The 17,868-nt window shown below is 39.6% G+C and overlaps 1 protein-coding gene across 1 annotated transcript in view; it reads right to left on the bottom strand.

The window, feature by feature from the left end:
* Positions 1–17,868, bottom strand: part of LOC138167744 (HHIP-like protein 2) — a 29,650-nt gene continuing 11,782 nt past the window's right edge. Inside the window, 8 exon segments of the mRNA XM_069096712.1 lie at positions 1–69; positions 71–396; positions 1,963–2,045; positions 5,805–5,886; positions 7,497–7,642; positions 12,908–13,034; positions 13,815–14,146; positions 16,425–16,568. Coding sequence (XP_068952813.1) covers positions 1–69; positions 71–396; positions 1,963–2,045; positions 5,805–5,886; positions 7,497–7,642; positions 12,908–13,034; positions 13,815–14,146; positions 16,425–16,568 — 1,309 coding nt within the window.

Here is a 17,868-nt window from a genome sequence, read left to right on the forward strand (position 1 = left end):
TCAGAGCCTCTGAGATGGGTTTCTTTCTCCTTCCATCATTCTCCTATGCTGGCCATCAGGACAAAAAAAAGGCAGAGAGAAGACTCCTACCAACCCTGCCTTGATGTTGGCTGCCCTTAGTTTTAGTGATGCTGGCTTTTAAGGCCCCAATTCTCTTCTCCTGAGGTCTAGTGGATAGTCTTCTGGCTTTTGCCTGGCGCTTGCCAAATGCTCGAGCAGTCTTCTTCCTGGGTCTGGGCTTGGCAGGCAATTTCTGGGTGCCTTTAGGAGAAGCTGTCTTCTTAGAGGAGGCTTTCTGAGAAGAGCCCCCTCTTCGAGTACTGGAAGTTGATACTGCTTTGAACAATTTTTTAGCAGCTTTCTCTGAACGTTCTTTTAGCAGCTCCAGAACAGTCTCTGAAAAACAATAATTTTAATAAGAAGATATGTAAGAAATGTAAAACTTAAATTATTCAAAACTAATTCTAGTAAAGCCCCACCACCTATGAAAGTCACAAGGGTTTTCCATTCTCTACATATAAACTCTTATTAAGTCAGCCCAAATCCTTGAACGGGAAGCATCCTACTAGCTACTGGGATTATTATCACAGGGAGAGGTGACACTGGGAAGTTTCTCTTATTTCAGTACCAAAACTTTTTTTTTAATTTTTGTAAATAATTTATTTTTGTATTTCATCATTATAAAAGAAGTATCATAAATAAGATAAAAAATTTTAAATTATCACAAATGCTTAATAAATCACCATTCAATGAATGAATCAAGGTAGGATTCCTACCCACTCAACCAACAGGCATTCTGCCAGGCACCAGAGAGAGATACAAAACCAAAAATGAAACAGTCCCTACCTTTAAGGAGCTTATAGTCTACCAGATGGTATTTATAGCAGAAAAAGTTAACAACAAAAACATAGTCACTTCCAGATGGTACAGAGAGGTAATAAGTTAGCTTCTGATAAATTAAAGGGTTACAAGTAAGAAATTCTAATCAACAATCATAAACATTCTTTCCGAAAGAACACTGAAAAACAAGCAGCATAGAAAAATGGATAGAGTGCTGAGTTTGGAGTTGGATTCAAATTTTGCTACTGACAGGAAGTAACCATGTGACCATATAAGCCTCAAATTTCTCATCTGTAAAATGGAGTGAATGATACGGAAATTACCTATTTGAGTAAACATTATGAGGCTCAAATAAGATAATATAAGGTGTTTTGTAAACTTTAAAGAGTTACATAGGACAGTTATTATTTAGAAGAGGGGACCAGAATAGGGACCAGAATGGAGAGGAAGACACAGAACGATCACTTAAAGGAATAGGAATATTTAGCTTTGGGCTTAGACTTGGGAGAGATGGGACAGCTGTCTTCAAGATATAAATGGCTGTTATGTGGAAGAGAGATTAGACCCCTCTATTGCTTTACTTGGCCCTCAAGGAGTGGAAGGTGCCAGAAGGCAGATTTTGTCTCATCCTAAGGAAAAACAGCTTCCTAATGTTTAGAGCTGCCCAAAAGTGATAGGCAGCATTGTCTTGACTGTTAAGTGAGTTCAAAGGACCACATACCCACTGATATAGAGCTGGAAGGAAACTTATAAGCCAAGCAAGTCTCATTCCTCATTTTACAAATGAGGAGACTAAGGCACAGAGAGGTCAAGTGGCTTGCCCAGAATTGCACAACTAGTAAAATGTCTGAAGCAGGATTTAAACCTATATCTTCCTAACCCCAGATCCAATAAATACCCAGTATACTACACCACACTGAGTTCCCATGAGGGTGGGAGTGGGAATCGGGGAACCATCCAGAGAAGCCTACATGACTGTCAAAAATGCCATAGGTAGATTCGTGCTTTGGATTCATGCTCAATGAATTTATAATAGAAGCCAGGATAGCCCTCTTGGGAACCACAGCAGGGGGTTTTTCTGACCCCTCAGGTACCCAAACTGAAACTCAAAGACAAACTCACTGGCAAGTGGCCTGAAGGGGATCAGCTTGCTCTTGGTTTTGACAGGTGCTGATTTGTATTTACATTTCCCTGGGGGTGCTCGCCTGTAAAACAAAGAGGGAGAGGCTGAGTATATGAACTGGAAAAAGGGAATTGGAGAACCTGGCTACCAAGAGCCCCAGAGGGACTCTAGTGGTTTCCAATTGCTTCTAGGTCTAGGATAAAATATAAAACCCTCTGCTGAGCTTTTAAAGTCCTTCAAACCTGGTCCCAACTTCCTTTTCCAGTCTTATTGGACATTACTCCCCCTCTGATGCAGCTAAACTGACTTCTTTGTTCTTCACTCATGCCACCACAACTCCCATATCTGTACCAATGCATTGGCCAGCCCCCAGCACCTGGAATGTACTTCCTCCTTACGTCCTACCCATCAAGTCCCTCTCTTTAAGATGCAACTCAAGCAATGTCTTCTGTAAGAAGTTTTTCCAGATTCCCTCCTAGAGCCTTCTCTGCCAAACTACCTTGACTTTAACTTCTTTGCATGTATTCACTTTATATGTATACTATGTATATCTCTGTATACACTTGTCTCACCTATTAGAATGTGAGCTCATTGTCAGTAGAGATGGTTTCATTCTTTGAACTTGTATACCTACCTTCCAGTACAGTGCCTGACACTTAGGAGACTCTTAGTAAATGCTTGTTGATTGTCAACTCTGAGCTACCCAGGTTAATGGGGAGAACCAGGAGGTAAATTTCAATTGTGTAATTACTGAAAATTTAAAATAGCTCTATGTTCTACTGGTGTTTATGTATAGCCTTGAAACAGATGCTATGAGGACCAAAGTCCATGCATCATAGATTTAGAGTTGGAATTGACCTTAAAGGCCATTTAATCCAAACCCCTCATTTTACAAATGAGGAAATGAAGACTGAGAGTGGTTAAGTGATTTGCCACAGGTGACACAGCTAATAAGTGAGTATCCCAGGCAGAATATGGACTCAGGTTTCTCTGACTCCAAGTGCAATATTTTACTGACTACACCCTGCTGCCTCTCTGAACAGCTCCTTAAACATTTCTACTTAATAAACCATGCTATGACCTGGGTTCAAATCTCACCTCTGATACCTGCTAGTGGCATGATCATGAACAAGTCATTTAATCTCTCTGAGCTTTAATTTCCTTATCTAAAAGTCAGAATAAAACCTCTATGTACTTCACAGATTGCTGTGAGACTCAAATGAAAAATATGTATGTAAAATACTTTGTTAACTTTAAAGTACTATTTAAATGTACATTATTAATATTATAACTGGTCCCAATCCACTGGACAGATCTCAAAAAAGGAGTCTGAAAGATTGGGGTTTCTAGCATGGAATGTCACTGGGTAGAGGGAGAAGGGAGGGTTGGGAGCTTACCAACTAGTCACTATTGCTTCCTACTTTACACCTAATAATTACCAGCCCAACCCCTGTGCAAAAAAAAAATTAATTTCTTTCCCTCTCCCCTCAGGCTAAAATTGTCAAGGTTCTGGCCTTTAAGTTAGCTCACCAGCCCCCCTACCCCCACCAAAATTTAAAAAAAAAACAGTTCTTATTTGAATATAAATTCCTTGTGGAGAAAGATTGTTTCATTCTTCCTATTATGTATTCCCATCATTTAGCACATAGTAGGAACTTAATAAATGTTTATTGATGACTGATTGATTGATTTATGGGGAAATACAGTAATCTGGATATAGGAAATGACCACTACATCCTTTGTGACTAGGGCCAGTCTAAAAGCCTTTGTTAATGAACCAAGAAGAATGGGCAAATGGTCTATATAGATAAGCCACAAAAAAATAAGAATCTCTTTAACACTTGGTAAAGAGCTTTACATCTGTTTTTTGAGTTATATCTTGTGGCAACTCTTGGAATAGCTTTGTAAATTAATCCCAATGAATGTCTATAGATCATAGAGGCTAATGAGCATAGAAAATAAGGGTATTTATAAATACTACCCAGTTAGTAAGATAGGAATAGGGCTCCCAGTCCAGGGCAGTCCAGTTTCCTGGTCTTTAAATCATTCATTGGTCTGGCTGCTAGGAAGAAGAATCATTTCTTTTTTTTTTTAAAAGCAATAGGGGTTAAGTAACTTGCTCAAGGTTACACGGCCACATATTTCTGGGTAGGTGCTAAGTGTCTGAGCCCCGGATTCGATCTCCAGGTCATTCCAACACTGGAGCCAGTGCTCTTACTCGCTGTGCTACCTGGCTGCCCCCAAGAAGAATCATTTCTATATTTCTTTGCAGTCCCCTAGGGTAACAGTAGCAATAAGGTGTGATATGGAGACCAGAAGCCCAGGAATGATAGAAAAAAATAAATCAAATGGGTGGGATACTTTGTAATCCCAGAGTACCTACAAGACCTTCCCAAGTGTAGCCTTTGAGATGCTGCCTTCTCTTATACCTCTTAGCTGGGAGCACTAAGCCCTGCAGATCTCTTTCAAGAACATTTTGGAAAAAAATAAACAAAACTACTTGTTTGTTGAGAGTATAAAGTTTATAATAATAAAAAAAAAATTAATAGAAAAATAAACCAAGAACCTCAGCTTGCCAAAAAGAAGGTTAGATGAGGGTTGCCACCTCCCTTTCCTTCTCCAGCCTTCCACAACTGGAAGGGTATGTGAAGCTTGAGTGGTACTAGTCCGTCTGCCACATACGGTACCAGCCCTCCTCGTTTCCCCAAGTGTAGAAGCACTTCTCTATCATTCTGTATGGAACTAGATAGAATGCCAGTATAACCAAGAGATAACTATCAAGCGTTTTTGTTTTTCTGTCTCGGGGCAACTAGGGAGCTCTTTAGTAGGAGAGTCCTAGAAGCTTGTTAAAGGTCAGGGGTTCTAGAACATAAACCAGTCAATTATAGCCCAGTCCAAACCAGTCAGTCCCATCTTTAGGGTTGCCATATTCCCATTTCCAAAGTTCCTAGAGCAGCATTGTTCTAGATTGAATTTGTTCAACTCTCAGTTCCGTTTAATGCATATATTCAAATATGAATATGGACAAATTTTGGCATCATAGATTTCAAGTTTGAAGGGGCTTCAGAAACCATCTGATGCAATCCCTCATTTTACAGATGAGGAAACTTAAGTCAAGAGAAGTTATCTGACTTGCCCAAAGTCACACAAATAGTACTAGATTGAATTTGAGCTCAGACTCTCTGACTCCAAAACCATTGCTTTTTGTCTCTTGCCCACGGACACAATTAGGAAATGTGTAGGAAATGTACATAACCTGTGTGCTGTGAGTTTGGAAAACCTCCCCAGAAACAGTAACCTCAGAGGCTAAAGAAATATAGACTTCAGGGTTGTATAAATAAAAAACAGACTCTTGGTTTGATCCATCTCAAAAGGAAGCCTCCACTGTCCTAGACCTAAATATTAGGATGAGATTAACTAGAGACCTCCAGCCCCATCCGGATAGTCTGATGAAATTAACTACAGGGAACGTTCCCACAAACCTGATCTTCAATGACACCAAAGTTACTCCAAAATCAAGATGTTCTCCCCAATCTCTCTAAATCGCCCAACATCCTGTCCCTTTAACTCAGCCTCCCAAATAAGGAAAAGGGCTGAGCAGTCTCACCAAATAGATTTCTTTTGCTGCCTGCCTAAGGCTATGAAAACCCTATTGAGTGTGTTTCTAGCCTGGAAAGCTGCCCATCTGCTTATACTAATTCAAGTTTTTCTCTTCCAGCCTGGCCTCTAGATTTATTGAACTCCAGTCAAAAGGCCCTAGGTGGGAGGAATTAACTCTCTCAGAACATCCTGGGATATCTGAGCAGAGGAATTCCCCAACAGAAATAAGAAGAGTTCTTACCTTGAAGGGTCAACAAATTTGTAGATGGATCCATGTGGTGCATAGGCACTTGGATAAGAGGTGGCCAGAAAATATAGCTCTCCTAAACAACCAAAAAATGAACAAAACCACAGAATTTTGTTTAGTTAAATGACCCAAGACTGCCTGTGAAGAAAAAGTCATATGACCTCCCCAGGGAACCCATTTCACTTTTGAAAAGCTCAAATAATGAGGAAGTTTCCCTGGAACATTAAGTCTCTGTGTCTGTCTCTCTCCACTGCTCTAGGATGCCTCTCTTACAAGAATATAAATATGTATTTATATCATATTTATTATATTGTAGTAATATATCTGTTCCTTATATATTATTTATATTGCATTATATAAACCTATTCATTAGTATATTAAATAAATAAAAATATATTATAAATGAATATACATGTTAATATATTTTGAAATATATTCGTATAATGCATAAATATGCACTAATTTACACACCACACATATTTCTATATTACATTTATAAATAATATAAATTAAAATGTCCACAGAGTAGTAAAGCTTGGGAAATGTTATGTTTTAAATAACTGTGATGATGTGGATGTAGGTAAAAGTAGTTTTCCTGAATTTCTACTCCTCCCCACCCCTTCCACCAACTCCCAAACACACATATGTTAAGTTAAACCTGACCTTGTCAGTCCTGTCTGGAATGTGGACCGTGGTGCTAGCAGGCTTATGCCAGGGAGGTAAGAGACAGTACTTATTACATGTGATGGGCTGGTTTATTATCTTGTGGGAAGTTCCAAATTTAAGAAATTCTCCACTGAGAACAAATTTTCATCAGAAATTCCCTAGGTGCACCCTGGCTCTGTAAACAAGCCTAAGGAGTCCTCTCCACCAAACCCCAGCCAAAGATGTTTTTCTTTGCCTACGTTCTGTCTGCAAAGATAGCTTGTTTTTCTTCTAAGACTCATCTGCAGTCACAACCAAAGCCAGAGTACTCACTTAAGCAACTGAGCCGCGGAATAGACTGCAGCCCACAGATGCTGTAGGTAGACAGGCTGTTCTTGTCTTTGGGGTGCTCTGGGAGAGATTTACCACCATAGCCTGTGGCGTTTTAGATCATCTGCCCTGCATTGATTGATCTTCAGGTTGCCAACCTGTGGTCCCTCTTATTTTTCATGTTTGGGTTTTCTGTTTGGAACTCAATGGCTTTTTTCCTTTCAAAATGTTTAGTTTTCCAAAATAACCTAATGCTACAAAACGTTCATGTGAAACTTTTAGCTTTGAAAATTGGCTGGATGGTTTGCTAGAGCACTTCAAAGAGTGCTGACATTTTTGTTACATCAATTAATCAACAAGCCTTTTTAAGAGTCTGCCATGTGATAGATTCTGGGGTTATTAAGACAAAACTGAAAGCTCTTCCCTATTGCTCCAAATCTAAGGAAATTGAAGAGTTAAGGAGTCCCTACCATGTCACCAGTGGAGTGCCTAAAAGCAAACTCCAGTGGAGAAGAGGAAGAGCAAAGAGAAGAGAGAGCAAATGGAAACTTCCGACAGCAGAGGGATTTAGGGCTTGGGCTAAGACAGAATCTGATGTGGGGATTCATTGAGAAAGGGCATTAAGTAAATGAATGTGTAGGCATCATCTAAGCTGTGGAGTTCTGTCTCTGGTGCTACGGCAGCCAGAGAGTTCTGATAAACCAAGGTTACCTGCTTCATCTTCAGCAAAGGAGATAATGAATTTGCTGTAGGTGCTGATCAATCCTGGAAAGGCACATGTCTTAGTGTTGCCAATGCAGATGTCTTGTTTTTTCCATGAATTTGTTCTCTCATCTTCCTGCAAAGCCATAAGTCGACTAGATGAAAAGCAAAACCTTATATTTTAGGGATCCATATGTCTACTGTGCAGGATTCTTTTTGTATAAAAAGCACAGAATTAGGACTAAAGAGGCTATCTAGTGCAACCTATGAATGAATGAGAATCCCTTCTATAATATTTCAAGCAAGCAGTAATTCCACCCCTGCTTTAGAATATCCAGTGAGGAGGAACCCACCTTCTGAAGCAAGCCATGCCCATTTTGGATGGCTCTGCTTGTTAGGAAGTTTTATATCAAATTGAAATCTATCTTTTTGCAACCTCAACCAATCAACAAACACATTAATAATTTACTATGTGGCAGATACTATACTAGGGATTATAAATACAAATAAATAAATGGATAAATAAAACTCTCCTTGAACTCAAAAGAGTTTACATTCTAACAGGGGAGGCAACGTGTAAATACATAAATATGTCCAAAACATACAAGTTAATTTTGAGGAGGAACTAGAAGTTGGAGGGATCAGGAAAGACCTTGAGGAGGGGGTGGCATTTGATCTGAGCCATCAGGAAGCTAGGGATTGATAAGAGGAGGGAATACTTGCCAGGAATGGGGGACAGTCTGCGTGAAAACACAGACAGGATATAGGGTCTCATGTGTAAAGGACATCATGAAATCCATTTTGGTAGGAACAAAGAGGGCGCAAAGGATAATAACATATAACAGGCCAGCAAAGGTAGGTTGGAAACAAGATAAAGGTTTTAAATGCTGATTAGTTTGTACTTAATCACAGAGTCCATAAGGAGCCACAGTTGTTTACTGAGCAAGGGAATTATATAATAAAACTGTGATTGAAGAATAACCCTTTGCAGCTGTGAGAAGGATGGAGTGAATACAAGGCAGGGAGATCAATTAGAACACTGCTTCAATAGTGCAGAAGAGAGGTGGTAAAAGTCTGGCCTAGGGTAGTGACTGTAATAGAGAAGGGGAAAGATAGAAGAGATATGGAGACAGAATACAGAAGAGTTGTCAGCTGTTGCAAATGTGTGTTGACAAAGGATAAAAAATCAAGAATGATCCAGGTTATAAAGCAAGGTAACTGGAAGGATGGTGATTCCTTCAACAAAAATAGAAGCTTTGGAAGTAAAGTGAATTTGGTGGGAAAGATAATGAGTTCTGTTTTGGATACATGGTGAGTTTTTGATGCTTCTGGGTCATCTAGCTCAAAATATTCAATTAAGGCAGTGAGTGATACAAGACAAGAACTCAGGGTATAGAGAAAAGCTGGATATATAGATGTGGGAGTCATCTGTGTAGAAAATGATAGTTGTATCCACGACAGCTGATGAGATCACAGAGTGTATAGTGAGAAGGTGGAAGGAGACCCATAATAAAGCCTTGGGCACACTCAGAGTTAAGTGTGTATGTCCACCTAACACCCCTTATTTTGTCTTTTAGGGAACAAGAACAAGTCTAATCCTTCTCAAAATGCAACTTTTTCAGATACTTGAAGACAGCTATCATGTCCCCATTAAGCCTTTTTTCCAAGCAGAACATCCACAATTCCTTTTTCTGATCTTAAGTAATAATAGAGACTCTTCACTATCCTGATGGTTCTTTTTTTATGCCCTACAAATGTCATTTCTTAACTGTGGGTACACAGAATTCAACACAATATGTCAGATGTGGTCTAATAAAGGTGTAATGCAATAGAACATTACCTCTCTAGGCTGGATCCTATGCCAGTCTTAATGAAACCTAAGATCTCATTAGCTTTTTTTGCTTTGATATCATATTACTATTGCATCATATTGAGCATGTAGTCCACTAATACCCCCAAAGCTTTTTCAGATGAGTGGCTACCTACATCTCCCCTGTGCTGTACTTGTATAACTGACTCTTTTGTGCACATATGTCAAACTTTACGTTTATCCCTATTAAACTTTATTTTATTATCACTTCCTGGTCATCACTCATTATGCTGTCTATACTCTGGTCATCATCTTCTTTCCTCCCCGACTGCCTCAATCTTGGACTCTATCTCTGGTTCCTTAAGCTCTACTAAAGGAACTTTCACCTATTTTGCCTGGAATCAGAGTTTCTCAACACTTCCCAGCCATCACCACACCAGGCTACCACTTCCCTCACACACACTTTCCAATTCTTCTTTTTAAGTAGTCTTCTCCCATTAAAGAGCTTCTTGAGAACATGGATATTTTATGTGCACGTATATATGTATATATACATATATGTATATGTGTGTACATGTACACATACATACATACATGTGTATATACACCCTGTTTCTCCAGGGCTTAGCAGAATATCTAGCATATAATAAGCACTTCATAGAAGTTCTTTCTTTCTTTCCTTTTCTTCTTTCTTTCCTATCTATTGGTCCATCTGTCTATGTATCTATTTATCATCTCTCTATCAAAGCTATTTTCAAGTATTTTAAGGACTGTAACTCCTTGGAAAAGGGTTTAGGCTTATTTAACTTGGCCCCAAAGGGTAGAAGCAGGAGCAGTGGGTGGAAGTTAAAGAGAGTTTTATTTAGCTTCCATAAAAGTAAAAACTTCTGAACATTTAGAGCTGTTCCAGAGTGGAAGGGCTGCTTCTGGAGGTACTGGGCTCCTTCTTTTACTTGAGGTCATTGAGCTGAGAGGCTGGATAATCACAAATTGGTTATTGTTGTACAGGGGATTCTCCTGCAGATACCAGTTGGACTAGAAAGTTCCTGGTGCCAACTTCCAATTCTAGAATCTGTAATTACATGGCGCCTCTTCTCTTTTAGACTTTACTCATAATTCCAGTTTTACTAAGTTTAAACTTTGAAGTTTTGAACTCAGATTACAATTTAACATAAAAAGAGCTAAGTGAGAGCAAATGCAAATGATACATAAAAACAAATAGAAAAAATAATAAATGATTTATGAAAATGATTTTTATTGGCACTCCTCATAAATGGGAGCCAGGCAACATCCTAATGGAAATTAGAACTGCCTATCCTAGGAAGCTAGGTTCAGAACAAGAAACCAAGTTTGTCTTTAATGATCTACTTTTGGGGACAGGCTGCTGAAAGATTGGGAGTTAATCCTGAGTGGGATGAAAGTGAAAAATAGATTTAAAAGCAACTCACCGTGTTAGATTGGTGAGAAACTCCCTTCAATCACAACCTTGGACTCTGCCAATAGGTTCCCTGGCTCTGAAAAGTTATTTTGCCCAGATCCAGGGCACCCCACCATCTCCATGCCATCCATCTTCACATCATTCTGCTGCAAGTTTTTACCACCAGTTCCCCTTATATATTCCTATTAGCATGGAAGCTCCTTGAGGGGAGGGACTGTCTTGCTTGCTTATTTTTACATGTATCCCCAGAGCTTAGTACAATATCTGGCACATAGTCAATGCTTCATAAATATTCTATTTTTTCTAATTCAGCCCAATGTTCTAACCTGTTAAGATAATTTTGAATTCTAACTCTCCTCTTTTCCCTATGTACCTCCTTTTCAACAAATAATTTATTATGCATTGGCTGTGTAATTGTAATAGTATGATTGGCACTATACTACGCACCACAGGTGTTAAGAAAAAACAAAAAAAAAATCATTCCTGCCCTCAAGCAGCTTACATTTCACTTGGGAGGGGAAGGAGGGTATTGTGGGAATAGAATGTATACATAAAAAGAAAATACAAAATAATTCAAGGAAGTAGAGAGCATTAATATCTAGGGAGGTCAGGAAGGACTTCTCATAATGATAGCATCAGCTCCTATGGCTTCAGCTGTCATTTCCACACAGATGATTCCCAAATCTCCTATACATATCTAGCTCTTATCTCTCACTCAAGTTCAGTCCTGCATTCCCAGCTACTTGCTGGACCTCTCCACCTGGCTCTCTCATCAGCATCTCAAACTCAATGTGTCTGAAAGAAAATTCCTTAAATCTACCTCTTCTAACTTCCTTATATCTATTAAGGACACTACCATCTTTCTAGTTACCCATATTTGAAACCCAGAAGTCACATATTGGACTCTATACTCTCCTCACCGCCCCCCCACTAAGTTTTATGGATTCTGCGTCTTCATCATCTCTCATATCCAGCCTCCTTCTCTTTACTCACAACACAACCACTCTAGTTTAGACCTTCATCACCTCTTATCTGGACTATTTCAATAACTACTTAATTGGTATCCTTACATGTCACCTCTCTCCTCTCCAATTCACTTTCTACTCAGCTGCTGAATTGATATCCACCAGCACGTATGACCATATTACTCCTCTTTTCAGGAATCATCAATGGCTTCCTGATTCCCATCAGTTACTCAGTCATACAATGACTATCTTGCATACATATCTACACAATAGATATGTAAGTAATCATTATTTACTTATAAAGTAACACTTCCACAGGCTGTTATATGATGAGCTATGTAAATTCCAAGCTATTAGTATAACTTCAGTAGGGGTCCCAATAAAAGCTTTTGGTCTCACACTACAAGTGTGCTGGCAAGAGCTCCTTGATAGACCATCTCCTGATATTCCTGGAAGTAGTTCAGTCAGTCAATCAATGAGCATTTATTAAGCACATGCTATGGACCAGGCACTGAGGATATTAAATACTAAGGGGAGGATCTTAGATCTTGGCTCTGGGACTCCTCACTTACCTTCTCTGGGCCTCAGTTTTCTGAGTTTCAAAATGAAAAAGATGATTTAAATAAGGGATTCTTCACCTGGGATCCATGAACTTAAAAAAATAGAACTGATTTCCTTTGTAATCCTGTGTAATTTTAGCTTGTGCATTTTTAAATATGATTCTTAAAAAGGGTCCATCTTAGGGGTCCATGACACACACACATAAAGGATAAGAGCTCTGAGCTATGATCTTAGGATAATAGATTGAGAGTCAGAAGGGATTTCAGAGGACATCTAATCCAATGCCCTCATTTTACAGAAGAAACTGGGGCCCAGAGAGGTTAACTAATTTGCCTACTGTACTGTTCTGACTACGAATTCCAGTGTTCTCCAGATTTAAGGTCAAATCCCTCCAAGATTAAAGAAGAAAAGAAAGAAGGTAGCTATGGAAAGGGAAAGTATGGGGATAGAGTGAAATAAAACCTGCCTGCCTAAAGAATGGTTCTTGGAATTAGAAGAGGAAACATGGTGGATCGTGGGATCGCAAACTGATAGCTAGAGGAGATCTCAGAGGTCATTTAGTCCAACTCCTTAATTTTATAGAAAAAATCAAGGGTGCCCAAGGAGGTTAAGATCCTTGCCCAAGATGATACAGGAAGTAACTTACCCACTCATAAAGTCCCCAAAGATGTAGAGGCCATTTAGATTTGGGGATTCACACCCCCGATAGACATATCCTCCAGTGACTGACTTTCCCACTACGTGGCCATAAGCATAGATCGGCAGGATGTCATCTGTCAAGAAACAAAGGAAAAATAACTACTGTTTATCAGCTACAAGAATTGAACGGTGATGTAGAAGAAACTGACATATGGTAGGAGGTGGGGGGGGGAGCAACTTTGAAAGTGTTTTTTGAAACTACTGCAATACAAGAAGCAGACATGGTGGTATTAGAGATGAACAAATCCTTATAACAGTGACACTGGGAAAACCTCAAAATATAGAAGGTGCAATAGCTAACATATCAAAAGAATTAGAAATGCATATTTTTTAGCAAGGGATTGTCACAACCTGCATCAAGAGCACCCAAGAAAGGAGAAAGAGTCTATCAACGACCAGATGAGGCTGATCCAGTGAAATGTGATTTACTTCTGGGCACTTGGTGAAAGAAGGGATCCAGGAAAGGGGCTGGTTTTTCTAGTCAGGCTAAAGAAGCATTTTATGGCCTTCTTTGTTTCCAGGACCCACAAAGTAGAAGGATAAACAAAGAACACCCAGCAGGGCAGAGAACGTTGAATTCAGAAATACTTTTGTTTCAGGCTTTATCTCCTGACTCTCTCTCTCTCTCTCTCTCTCTCTCTCTCTCTCTCTCTCACACACACACACACACACACACACAACTTGTGATTTCATCGAAGTACATGTAAGGATACACAAGCAATATGTTATGTATATCCCTGTTAGAACTTGAATCCAGGTCTCTTTAATTCCAAGGTTCTCTCTGACCCTCATAATGCCACAGTGTCTCTCATTTCCAACCCATATCCTCCCAAATTTCAGATTTTCTTGCTTACCTATAGAGGCATTATGACAGAGTTTAAAGTCATAGCATTCAAAGCCTTCCTTAGCTCTCCAGCCATAGTTCCCTCCTTTAACAATGAGGTCCACCTCTTCAAACCTGTTCTGACCCACATCACCACAGAATATCCGGCCTCGGCCCTTCTGGGTGCTGGGGTCACCTCGATCAACTGCACAGCGCCACATGTTCCTGACCCCATATGCATAGATAGCGGGGTGAGCCCCGGGCTCAGAAACAAAGGGGTTATCTGGAGGGATCCCGTAACGCTTCTTATCAGAGCCTCTGCGGTTTACATCTATCCTCAGCACTTTTCCCAGCAGTGAACTTCTGAAGAAAAAAGAAAAGAAAGGGATAAGGGGGGAGGGGGAGTAGAGTTAGCAATGAATGAGAGAATAAGAGAACAAGGTTGACTACAAATTCTGGGATGAGGCAAATGCCACAGAACAGGCCTGGGGCAAACCACACAGTTGGGAGAGAGGGCAGGAGATACTTCAGGCTCTAGAAAATAAAATCCTGTTAAGGGGAAAAGGGAAAGGGAGACTCAGAACTGAGGAGGGGTTGGGTGGGAGGTGGAACACTAGACACCCTGGGGTACCAACAGGCTGCTTCTGGGGAAGCTATTACTGAGGGAAGGAGTAGAGTAAGATAGCACTAGGAAGGAGTTCTGGGAGTTGGGGAAGGGGAAAGGGGAAAGGAGAAAGAAGCATGCCACGTAATAACTTCTATTTTTATCTAATTCTTGTTTCTAACTAAATGCATAGCTTATTACTTGTGCTTATTTAAGAAATGCAAATGCTGTCAGGAATTTATACATTTTGGTACTCAAGGGCAAAGTACAGCTTCCCTTACCCTAGTTATAGTTTTTGTTTTGCCTGCCTAAGATACCTTTTGTGGCAGGCTATTGTATGGTACAATAGGATTCTTTGAAATGGCTTGCTAGGAACATACATTCTGTTTTGAGTTACATTTCGATCCATGCAAAGATTAGGATGCTGAAGTTCAAGAAATCATTTCTTAAATATTTGTTAAGTATCTACTATGTGTAAGGTACTGAAATACTGTGATGAGGATACAAAGACAAAAATGGAACTATTTCACCGTGTTACCATGTAAGAAGGTGATATTGATTCTCTATCATTTATTATTGATCCTGATTACAGTTCGTTGATTTTGCCTTCTGTCTAAGTCATGGTTCTTTGTCTCTGAACTTAGTGCAGATATTCAGCTGGCCTATATTGAGTTAAGTTCAGAAATCCAGTTCTCCTTTATCATGGTCCTATTCTTGCCTCAAGGAAATCTGCTGTCCTTGGGGGAATGCAAGTGGACACCAGGGAGTCTGGTCTAGTATTTTTATACCAACCAAGTTATGTTTCAAGGATATCTGTTTGCTATCCAAAGAAGTGTGGCCCACTATCTCTAACCTTGCCGGCAAACTCAAACAGTGAACTTTTCTTAGTCACAGGAGGGAAGAAGGGGGTTGCTGCTAGCCTGTCAGTTATAGTTTGCAACTAGTCATGTAGTCCTCCATCCCTCAATTCCGTAATCATCATGTTGTCCTTACTTCCACCATGTTGCCAACCCTGTAACCAGTCATAACTTATTTCTTGCCTATGAAGTCCTGTTCCCCAAAAACTACAAAAGAGTTTTTCTTTTGCTAGGGGCCTTTGCCTTAGACTGAGGCGAGTCATTGATCCCTTTACCATCAGATTCATGCCCTGTTAATAACTATTATCTTGTTCAGAGAATACATGCTTCAGTCTACCTTTGTTGAATTTCATTTGTGACACATTTGCTTCTGATTTTGTTATATAATCCTGGGCAAGTTTCCTCCCTTCTCAGCACTTCAGCCTTTTCATATGACAAATAATAATGCTACCTTTCAATTTCAGTGAGATATTAGGAATGTAAAAAAAGAATGGTGTCACATTCTTCCAAATGTATTCAAGGTGAAAGTTGATTTTTACCCAACTTCTCAAGTCAACAGTCAGAGAACAAGCATTTATTAAGGACTTATTTATGTCAGGCACTATGTTAAAGCATTAGGAGTACAAAGAAAGGCAAAAAACACAGTCCCTATTCTCAAAGATCTGATGGTCTCATGAAGGAGGCAACTTGTAAATAACTAGGTACATACAAGATATATACATTTTTAATGGCAGGTAACCTTAGAGGAGAAGGCACTAACAACTTGGGGTCTCAAGGGAAAGATGAGAAAGGCTTCCTACAGAAGGTGGAATTTGAGTTGCCTTGAAAAAAAAGGGAAGTTATGGGTCTTAACAATGAGAAAACTGACTAGCATATATGGATATAAAATAAAATTTATTCTCTAGTGAAAGGTACTATGGGACCAAAAGCTTAATTAACCAAACAAGGCACCATGTAGAAATCTGGAATTTGAACACTAAAAAGAAGCTAAATGGGGCTTCTCCACAGGATCTCCTCATGCAGGGAGGGGTAGCTAAGCAACATGCCTTGATTTCATACTTACAGCAAGCTCAAAGAGCTTTTGGTCTCTACCTCCCAAGAAATTCCCCATCTTGGCTGCTATCCCCACCCAAGTAAGTACCAGGCACAAAGAGATGTTGAAGCCCATCCCCCAGCTTACTTGTTCTGAGCATTTCCAAACTTGCCAAAGGGGTCTCCAGCTTGTCCACCATCCCCAGTGAATATATACAGATAACCATCAAGGCCAAAGAGGAGCTGACCCCCATTATGATTGGAAGCTGGCTCTTCTAACTCCAGGATAACCCTAGAAGAGAAGGATAAGATCTATACACATCCTTGACTCAAACTAAAAAATCTCAGATACATAAAAATAATTAGTCCTCTAAGGCAGCCAAGATACCCCATGTTTCCCAGGTCCAAGTGCTTACCACTTTCAGGTTACAATCAAAGCAAGTATGCTAAGGTTAATCAAATTCCTTCCCCGATTAGCACACTCCCTGGGTGAATTCCTAACTAGTCTGCTAACTTGGGCACTAAGTTGGGTTTAGGACTTTACTGAGTCTGGCAAGGCCTCCAGGAGGAGTCCTTTCGGGAACATGACCTCCACCTTGGATTCTGTACCTCATTTTGTTTGGTTATGTGCAGGGCTGTGCTGTAAACATTTAAAATGCTAAAAATATTTAAAAATAAAAAAATAAATAAACTAGCTCAACTCAAAAAAAGAACATGCAAGAAATGCTTTTAAGTTTAATCTGCATTATTAACATTTTCTTCATCACTTTTTAAATTCTAAAAAAATCAACAAAACAATCAAGCCTTGATTTGCAACAAATTGCCAAAGTATAAATGCTCACCCCAAAAGTTTAACAAGTGGCTCTTCATCTGGTACTCACCAGCTCCAGCTCAAACCTACTAATTGGTAAATATTTTTAACCTTGACCTTGCCTCAGTTGAATTAGGAGGACCCCCTGACATCCTGTCAAGAAAGAAAGGGGGACTGACTAGTCAGGACCCTTTGAGGTTCAGAATTAAGCTAGTGGCAACAAGAAAAATAGAAAACAAGGTGATACCTCAGAAAGAGGTTGGATTTAGAATCCGTGGACTTGTCTTTGAAAACCTGCTCTACTACTTACTAACTGTGAGACCTTGGGCAACTCACTTTTTAGCTCTGTGGTCCTCAGCTTCCTTATCTGTAACATGAGAGGGTTGAACTAGATAACCTCTAGGGTCCCTTCCAGCTCTAAGTCTGGATCTCAAAGGGACAAATCTTTCTCTGGTAATAATTGGAGAGTTGAGTCTTTGAAACTGTTCCCTATGACCAGTATCTTTCTCTGGTAATAATTGGAGAGTTGAGTCTTTGAAACTGTTCCCTATGACCAGTATTAGGCTGGAGCTAGCACATATTGGCTCCTAAGAATGTAGTTGTTAAAAAAGTTTCACCAAAAGCATTTATGCCTTGGAAATTGTCACAAATCAGGGCTTGATTTATTGTTTGTTGACTGTCTACAGAAAGTAATGGAGAAGATATTAATAATGCAGATTAAATCTTAAAATATGTCCTATATGTACATTTTCTTGGGAAGCCATTATTAAACAAACATTTA

Source organism: Petaurus breviceps, unplaced genomic scaffold, assembly GCF_028583685.1.
Source record: "Petaurus breviceps papuanus isolate PSGF00001 unplaced genomic scaffold, PetGlider_PUasm1.0 289, whole genome shotgun sequence".
Taxonomy (NCBI): Eukaryota; Metazoa; Chordata; class Mammalia; order Diprotodontia; family Petauridae; genus Petaurus; species Petaurus breviceps.